This window comes from Ixodes scapularis, unplaced genomic scaffold (assembly GCF_016920785.2).
Source record: "Ixodes scapularis isolate PalLabHiFi unplaced genomic scaffold, ASM1692078v2 PGA_scaffold6__148_contigs__length_123643588, whole genome shotgun sequence".
NCBI lineage: Eukaryota > Metazoa > Arthropoda > Arachnida > Ixodida > Ixodidae > Ixodes > Ixodes scapularis.
This window is the reverse complement of record NW_024609881.1, coordinates 14291119-14301058: the sequence shown is the minus strand read 5'-3', so window position 1 is coordinate 14301058 and position 9940 is coordinate 14291119. Positions and strand designations below refer to the sequence as shown.

At 42.4% G+C, this 9940-nt stretch overlaps 1 protein-coding gene across 1 annotated transcript; it reads right to left on the bottom strand.

Moving 5' to 3' along the window:
* Positions 1-332: 332 nt before the first annotated feature.
* LOC120844182 lies at positions 333-986 on the bottom strand. Its single transcript, XM_040215829.1, has one exon. The coding sequence runs from the start codon at positions 984-986 to the stop codon at positions 333-335; it is 654 nt and encodes a 217-aa protein (XP_040071763.1).
* Between the last annotated feature and the right edge of the window lie 8954 nt (positions 987-9940).

The window sequence follows — 9940 nt, the reverse complement described above, 5'->3', positions numbered from 1 at the left end:
CTCCTGATTTTTTTTTGTGACTGTCGTTCTTTCTCTACTTTCAACTTCAATTCTCAGAAATATCATAAGTGATGGTAGTTGCGTTAGCTGGGACTGTTCTACAGCGTGTTGGTTTCCTTCGCCAGCCGCGTTTACAGCCACATTTCCGGGTGACGCTATTCTTTCTTCCGAACGACATTTCTGTTGAAAGTTAGCACAAGATCTTCTGGAATCAGCTGAAGTACAAGGGGGCAAAGGAGAGTCGAATAAGAATCTTCGTTAACCAATAGAGACTTGAGTCCTCTTATATGCGCTTGGAGGTCATCGTGTAGTCGTCATAGTCCTCGGACGTCTTACGAGGTTCGAACTGGCTGCCGTTCTGCTAGTTTCATCATGTGATCATCTACTAGCAGCTCCTCGTCGCCGTAACGGGACTTTATGATCTCCCGCGCATCTTTATAACAGCTGGCCGTTGGTGGCAATCCGGCAATCGCTGCAGCAGCCTCTCCCGACAACGCCGATCTGAGGTAGTGGAACTTCTCGGCTGATGACAGTGCTGGGTTACCATGGATGACCTGCTCGAATTGCTCCCAGAAGGGCTGCCATTGTTGACGTTGTCCGTTGAATTTCAAGAGTTCAAGTTTTGGTAGCTTGACCTTGACTGACAAAGTGGGACTGCGGTGGTTTGTTGCGATTTCTTGACCGCTTGTACTCGCTCTTTCGCGTAGGGTCCGCACCTTGAAGGTCAGTCTTGCCAAGTAGGTGACGATACGATCGCTGTACTCGACGGTCCGAGCATACTCTTGTTCGATGTCACTTGCTGCCGACAATGGTTCGAGGGCAGAGTTCGTTTCGGTACGCTGACCATGTAGCGCGTTGAGACGAGTCAGTAAGACGTTGAGGTCTTCCTCAATCAGCAGATCGGTTTGGGTAGCTGTATCGATTTCCGTCAGCAGCTTTGTTACCTGTGAACGCAGGGCTTTTCGCTTCTGTTTCAGCCTATCCATGGCAGCGTCGTTATGGTCCCTTGCGTTCTCGAGCTGGATGGCGTCTTGTCCTGTAGCCTCGTTACATCAACGCTTGTGACACCTTCTCGTCTGGCCCATCGTTCAGTCCTGATCCCGGGTTTTGGCACCAAAATGTCGAAACCATTGAGGCGAAGCGTTGATGACTACAAGAAAAAAACACTACTTAATCACCGGTAACTGCGTTACTCACACTTCCCAGTTCCGAACGAAAATCACCGATAGAAAGGTAGCTCGCGCTCGGGCCCAGCCCCGAACCTCCTCGTCTTCTTCCCGCTCCGCTGAAAGGGTTCTTCAGACGAGTTGCAAACACTAAGAACACGTGGCGTGCCAAAGCGCCATTTTTTTTATTAAAAAAAAAAATTGTCAAACGTTCAGCACAGCTTTTGTCGTGGTGTATCCACTGTTTAGCTGCTCCTGTGTACTTCTTATGACTGCACTTACTTTCAGTAACAAGTAAGTTATCGACGCAGTATTCTTTGACTTCGCCAAAACAGTAATAAATAGTTGGAGATTAAAATTATACAGAAGCTTTAAGCGATTACGATTTTATCAACTCTGCAGATTTCATTATACTTTTTAGTTGGAGAACTGTGCTCATTACATTTAAATTCAAAATCAGTCCCCCGTCCCTCTTACAGTCTTGCAGAGAGTGCCTCAAAAGTCAAATTGGGAATAAAGTTTTTTTTTTTTTTTATGTAATAACAAGATTACAAGGAGTGGTGGTCCCGAAATTAGTCCTAAACATTTTGTAGCCTCGTGAAACCCTGGCTGACGTTACTAGAGTGAATGATAAACTAAAGCACCATAAGCTGGTGTCGGAACTGGGAAATATCTCTGAGCATTGACCTGCCCTCTCGTCTTCAAGTAGGTATTGAGAACGCTGTTTTGAAATATTCTTAGTTTTGCGTAGTGGTGGTAAATAAATACCTCCCGCAGCTACATATGTAAAAGCTACCATCACTAAAACTTTAACTGATATTAACACACATATAACGTTTGTTATAATGCTTTTGAGGGCTTTTTAGTGAATTTGACGTAAGGTTCCCAGACCCCAATGTGGGTGAAGCTCGAGGCTCACTGGCCTTTGTGAGGACTGGCCTAGTAAGCGCAGCCGATCTAATGAACTTCCATATTTCCAGAAACATAGCTAAGCTCCCAAAATCCACAGTTGAGGACAGCTATGTTAATTTGCAACCTTTATAAAGGAACAAATAACGCAGCAAAAATAATTTGTTTGCTAGGCCTACAAATGTTTCAAGCAGGGAGCTCAGAAACAAAAGGTTGAATGATTTGGTTGGCATGATATATTACGGCTTCACTCAACAAACTCATTATCTTGTGATACTTTTATTGTTGCGAGAGAACACTAGTTCTCACAACGTAAATTGACCAGGGAGTTTCACACAAATACTTTGACATTCAATTTTTTTTTATTCTTCGAAGTCATTAGCTGCTTGGAACAAGTTGCCAAAAACCATTGATGTTACAAAATTGTAAATATTTATTGATAATATAAGAGTGGCACCAATTTGGAAACATTTTATAATTAAAGAACTGGATATATTTTAGTTGATGTACTGTTTTGTGGTTCGTTAGAATGCTGTTCCTAATAGGTCTCATTTTGTCTTTCGATGTTGTAAGCTCTTTTTTAGGCTCGGAATAGCCAGGAAAATGTTTAATTAAAAATACATGAGCAATTAAATCTCGTTTTTCTTCAAAATGAACGAATATGTTCATGGAGTTTTGGACAATAGCACGAGGAGTTGCCACTCGGTGTCACTAACGCTATTTTTCATATTCAGAAGCAGAACACTACTTTCCCTTGATGGGTTCTATGTTATCACTAAATAAAATATCCCGAAACATGGGAAACAAGAAAGACCAAAAAAGCAACGTCTGAAAATACGGCTCAATATTTATTTCCACGAGAGCCAATTTTATATAAAGCGGAATGACCGCCATCCCCCTCCTCATCATCAGAACCTACATCCGTCAACCACCACGTCATCAAAGTGGAACGAACTTACCAACTCTGCGTACAATGTTGTTGACAGGTAAACTACCTGATAACGGGAGGGAAGGGGGGGAGGGAGGGTGGTACGTTGTTCCCGGTTTTTAATATAAAAGTTTTTTGTGGCATTGAAGGAAGCTAAAATTGTGTGAACGTGTTTCACTAACGCTCGAGGTAAAACTCAATAATTTGAGAACAGGACGTTATCTGAATCAAAATAAGACAGTCAAATACACATTTCTCTGCCAGTCGAAGTCCACCCGTACCTAATATTGTCAGAAAAAGACTTGAAGTTTGACGGATGTTGGATTTATATCAGTGGAAAACACACACAAGATAAAAAAGAAACGATACGAATTTATTTTCTTTCTGCAAAATGTTTTGACTGAAATAAAGGCTAAAGGTGCACGCAACATTAGTCGTTGATTAGGCAGTATTACTTAGGTTGATGACGGCTCATACAGAAATTTGATAGTTCTTTTTACCTCATATTAACAAAGACCAAACGGCGCACTTTCTACACTCGACTGGAACAGCTGGTGGATGAGCACGCAGAGAAAGATGGCCAACACGTTGCTTTAGGCTTCGCATGATTGGCCCCTTGGCCGTAACCTCGGTTCCATTCGCACTTCCATGAAAGGAAGTATAGTAGTCGCAGAATAAACTATTGAAAACTGAGCAGCGCTCATCCGATCCGCTTGGAGAGAGAGCAAGCAGGCTGTCGATCAAATGCCAGTTCTATGCTTCCAGAGTTTAATATAATCACTCGTCGCACTGCAAAAGCTCACCTGCTCTTCTACAAACATCCCTTAAGAATTAATTGAATGTTTTTCGTATTTTTAGTTATAGCGCCTAGAAATATTTAAGGATCGATATTAATGACGTATGCAATTAAGACACTTTAGAATTTGTGTTTGCCTCCAATGAATTACATAAATAGATATCATAGCCACGCGCTCCTGTTGGCCAAACACAGGACATGCACTGACTTTCGAACATTCATAAAATCGGCTATTGCCTTCATCAGCACGATTGGGTACGAGCCATTACATGAACGGATGTGGGCGCATATACTGTCACGAGCCCAAACCGGATGATCATGTACTTCTTTTATCTATTGTATGTGCGGCATATAAAATGACCATGAAGTCGATTTGGTAGTTAAGTATATCGATTGAAATAGACGTCACTTGTCTTTCAGGTGACTTTGACGAAGTTTTGAATTGGAGTTGCTCTTCGAACCGCACAAATTAATTTTGCAAATCCAGCGAAAGTTAGAATTGAAGAGATGGCACCTCCTCAGCTTGACGAGGCTGTTCGAGCCTGCGAAAAAAATCACTCTTTTGAGTCACGTTAACAGTGGAATTATTATGGGCCCGTCAGTCGATTGGTCAGAGTGAACGGAGTCCGCACGTCTTGATCGTGAGATGTTAAGGAGGAATTCGCTTTCGTTATATTCAATACAAACAAGAAACAAATTTTGGACACTAAGGTTTACCCCATACCAAAAAGAAAAAAACTATTTTTGGAAGGCTATAGAAAATAAGTTGCATAGCTGCTTCTATGGCTGAGTTCAGTTTTTTTATAGTCTCTCCTCTGGGTGTTTAGATTTTTCCTTCAATTATCACGGGTTAGCTTCTGCAGTTTATAGCTTTTTAAATGGTTGTCTAAAGAATGTTTTATTGCTTTGTCTAAAGATCTCCTTAGCCTGCGTGTTACAGCTTCCTATAGCATTTTATTTGATTGCTTTAGCCACATGTATCTCGTTATAGGACCTGCTCTAGGGAATATATACGGCTTACTATTAAAGTCTTTTTCAACAGCGTGCGATAGCCACTATGAATCATTTTATGATTTCTATAGCCATCTATGGCTCCGGTTATGATATGTTTTAGATAATTCTATTGCTTACATTGTGACTCTCTTTCACCAGCGTGTCACAGCTGCCAAGTGTGTTCATTAGGTTTTTTTAGACATCTATAGCTCCTGTAGTCTGCTTTAGACATTTATATGGCTTATCCATAATTCCCTTTAAGCGGCGTGCTAAAACTGCGTATAGCTCTTCCTTTCGTTCCATTAGCCGTCTTTAATTTTTTGTATACACTGGTATAAAGATATCTATAGCATACTATATGGGTGCCATTAGCCACGGTGCAATAGCAGCTGCCTACAGTTTTCCCTGTGCTGTGTTTAGCCATATATCCCCCCTTGGATAATCCGCTACAGAGATTTGTATGATTTCCTTGTGGGTCTCTTTAGGCAGTCTGCTGTAGCTGCCTTTGGGTTTCCTATGGTATCTTTAGTGATGTATACCTCTAGTATGGTTTACGCTAGAGATTATTATGGCTTACTCTATGGGACTCTTCAGCAAGTGTGCTATTTATGCCTATAATGTTTACTTTGGTATTTTAGTCATCTACAGCACATTTTATGATCTGCTATGTATATTTCTATAGCTTTCTCTATAGGCTTGTTTAGCTAGAGTACCGTAGCTGCCTATGGCGACTCCTATCTTTCTTAAGCAATCTATATACCAACTCATGCCTACAAACAAACCACTGCACCCCAAGCGACAGGCCACCATCGATCCGCATGCGCAATAGAGTATGGGCAAGAAGTGCGCCGTCGCGCATCGACAAACCATTGGAAAGTTATGTTCAACGTCGGGTGTCTGAACCCGCTGTCTTTTCTTGCGTTAGCACTGTTGATACTATGTCTCCCTAGCGATGTCTTACTACTTTATTGACCTGAGCGAAATAAACAAGGCTCGTTACAGCGCAAAACGTCGCGTAAATAAGGTCCCATGCGGCGATTTATTTCGCGTGAACACCGCAGAATGGGTTTTAAAGCCTGCTTCTTATCATGAGAGACTGCTCGCTATTTTCAATCGCGACGTCGCTCGGACTCCAAACGCCTCCACGGCAGCTACGAGGCTTGACGTCGATACTAAAAATTGCAAGCAAAATTGTACCAAGTGTGTATGATATAACAATTCGGTGATGGCCACAGGTAACAATCAACAAAATCTTCTTGTAACTATTGTTTACACGAGGCCTACTTACAACAAAACAAAGTTCACACCGAAAAGACTTCTGAGGCCTGCACTTACATGTCATCCAAATTACTGAGTCATCGTTTGGTCTACAGGGCGCTAGTGTTTGAACAAGCGGGCGACAGTTTGAACAAGTAGGTAAATTTAAAAGAGCAGACGACTGTGCAAATGATCAGGGAGCTATATAAACGTGAATAAGCACTGACTTTGGTGCAGACAACTTGACGGTTTCCCCACGCTCATGTTCGAAAAAAAAATTAATTCGACGACCACAAGTATCATTGAGTTCAAACCGAGGCGCCTCTCTCACCACCAACCGTAGTTCAACCGTGCCTCATTTTTCCGTTTTCTGCACGTATTCACCTTATCGAAAGAACCGTAGAGGTAGAAAACTCTTGAAAACTAGACTTCACACCTTCGCGTATGTTGTAACACTGCGCTAATCGCGGCGTTTTGAAAAAAAAAAGTTTTAGTCTTGTTTTTTTTTAAATGACAGATACATATCATTCCCCATCGTGACTTATGGTCCGCACCGTCAGATTAGAAATGATCCCGAGCACCAACACCGCGTCGTGATGTAACAAAATGAAGTTGGTGCTTAGCTCCTTGTACGGTCTGCTAAAGAAATTTCTACGAGTTACGCCTTACTTTATTGGTCTCTCTTGCTAGGCACCCCATACCCGTGCTATAGCCGCAGATAGCATTTATCTTGGTTTATTTAGCCACCTGGACCTCTTTTTATGGACTGCTATTTAGATTACTATGTCATACCTCATGGGTCTCTTCAGCCTGCATGCTACAGATGCCTATAAATTCTTTTATTTCGCATCCATCTATAGCTACCTGTATAATCTACTAAAGAGCCTTCAATTGTTTACCTTGTGGCTCTTGTTAGCTGTCATGATATAGCAGTTTATAGCTTTTCCCCTGGTTTCTTTAGCCACCTGAAGATTTCTATATGTTTTGCTGCAAAATATCCGCTGGCTTCCCTTACGGCAATCTTTAACAGGCAATGCTATAGCTATCTTGAGTTTTTGCTTTTGCTTCTTCAGCTAACTCTAAGTCATTATATGGTCTACTGGGTTTGTCCCACGTTACATCATATGGCTCTCTTTAGCTGCCATATTGCTTATGCGTGCACCATCAAACAAAAGCAGAGGAGGCGACGAGAGCGCACGTTTATGCCAGGAATGTATGTAATGTACGCAGCAGTACGAGGTCTATATTTGTGCATATAGATATTTCTTTCTGAAACTCTTTAGCACGGTATATCGCAAAATCAAAATGCCTCAAGAGCTGCGCTCAAATTTAGTGTAACAGAGGTCTGTAACCGTGTATCATTTTAAAAGCTATGGCTTCTTCCTTCAGGTTCCTTTCCTGTTTCTAAAGTATTTTCGCCGATACAAATTCTTTTAATTAAGTGAGCGTCGTTCGAATTTTTAAAATGGGCATAGAAGTAAGCATTTTGCTAAAAATAAGTAAAAATCTTTTTTTTCCGAAACATCTTACAATTTAATTAATGTAATTTCAACGACGTTTAGCTTGCCATGTTGTGATGAATATGGAATTTTTATTGTTAAGATATTTACAAAACATAATAAGTAATGCACAAAAATAAAGACATTTCTAAATTGTTTGTTTAATTATCGCTTTGAGCTTTAAAAGTCTAACTTTTTCTATTCGAAGCACTATAATTTCTGATTAAGAATGTTGGAAGCCGTAAAATAAACAACTTTACAAAAAAAATATATTTCGAAATCAGAGAAGAAAAAGTTAGATTTTTCTGTCTAATTAGTCGTTTATTCTACCCTGAGGTGGTCCAAGTAAAAATACTAAAAATTACGATTTTAGAATAGTTTATTGTCTTTTCTTTCTGAAAGATTACTAAAAAATATTTTTAAGCGAGAAAAGAAACATTAAATTTGAGCTCCCGCGTCGCAATTTGGAATTGCTTTCTAGTTCATCTTCACCGCACAACACGTCACCTGACAGGGCAGCTAAAACGACAGCCGAGTAGCTTTTCGCGAACGCAAGGCACTTGCTAGTCAGGACTGTGATTTTCACAGGAGGTTTTGCACATGCGCAGTTTTTACCCGCAATTGCCTTGCGTACATGCAGCCGTGACGTATTCAGGCGGGAGGTTTATAAGGTTTCAGCAAACCCCACCCCCTCCGAAATTTAGCCAACCCTATGCACGTTTGCAAGTCAGGGCCCAGGGCGCCGCCATATTGCTCGGTTATAATATGCGAGTGTGGGGCCATAATTCGATTACCTCGCGTTTACAAGGCTTCGTAATCGGATTATGACACGTCCAAGCGCACCCCATCTGAGCAAGTCGGCGGCGCGCTGAAGCCGGACTTACAACGTGTATAGACATCAGCTTTGCCAGATTGGAAAAATGCTTTGGCACCAAATCCTGGCCGAAATTTTACCAACACTAAAATATCGCGTCTATTAAGCATTTCCACTTCCTTCAGCTTTTTTTACGCATGCACTCGCAAAAGGACAGCTTTCTGGAGGTTCACTAATAAACTGTAAACGACTTATCTTTCGCGGGCTCAATATTTCGTAATTTAAGTAAACCCTAAAATTTTAGAATAATTCGCGGGTTATAATTTTCGCGACGCGGAGTGATCTCAATATAGATTCCAATGTGTTCGCATTTTACCGGAATTGTTCGCGATACCTATTTTTCGCGAAGTGTAGGCGATTCGCGACGTTCGCGAAACTTAGGTTTCGCGAATTTCGTTTTCGTTGTGTTCCTCCTCATCTCAATGTAAACTCATCCTTTTCCTTTCAATTTTAGTCACGAGTTTGTTCTGTAGAACTTCGCAGCGCAGCACGTCTATCAATGTACATTCGGCACGGAATGAAACCCGAACGCCGGAACGCGTGGCCACCGATACAGGCTGCTCTACCTGGAGGGCCCCTGAGAACTAATGAAAACGCACCTGGGTGCGAGGGTGCGGGTCCTACTAAGATGTCCTCAAACCTCGCGTGGCTCGATTGGGACTTCCGCGTTTCGCCGGTGGCGTGCTGTAAGCGTCGTCACGTGGGGTGCTTTTCTGTCGCCGCACTGTCGCCCCATATCTCCCGGTCGACACCGGGTGGCCGCTTAACCTGACTATAGCTCTTTGCGGTACGCCCTGCTCAGACAGGGTGATGAATTTATTCCGCTCCCGAATTGATACGCCTGGCATATCGGTGGTTACCAAAGAGAGCGTCAGCAAGCAATTCCTTTCTTTTTAAGAATTGACTGATAACCTCGCAGAAAAAATGCGCATTGCTCATAAATCCCGAGGCATCCGCGTCAGTGTGTTGCATCCTTTTTTTTTATTAAGAGTACGGTCGTGCGAACAAACGAATTTTATTTCGCGTTTATGACGTTTCGCTATTTCTCAGAAACCTCGCGTTGCACGTTTTTCATCGCAGCATGGTTCCGGTGACATGTCATCAAGCACTGCGGGTCTTCTGTGCACGAAATGTCTCAACTTTCATTTCGCCCTTGCGATACACAACGCGATAATGAATGACAGCGCTGAAGAGATATCGCTGGGAATCCGATACCCAAAGCGAGTGACAGTGCTTTTTCTATCGTATGTGACAGCGCTTACAGCGCGGCACTGGCGAAACGCGGAACTTCCAGACGAGCCGCGCGAGGGTCGAGCTCATCTTAGTAGCACCCGCACCCTCGCGCCCCTGCGCATTTTCATTAGTTCTTAAAGGCCCTCCAGGTGGAGCAGCCTGTATCAACGGCCACGCGTTCCGGCGTTCGGGTTTCATTTTGTGCTGATTGTACAACCAACTAGCCCAAACCCAAGTCCAAGCTTTATTAGGTCCTCGCGAAAATTAAGTCATTTAGAGTAAGTC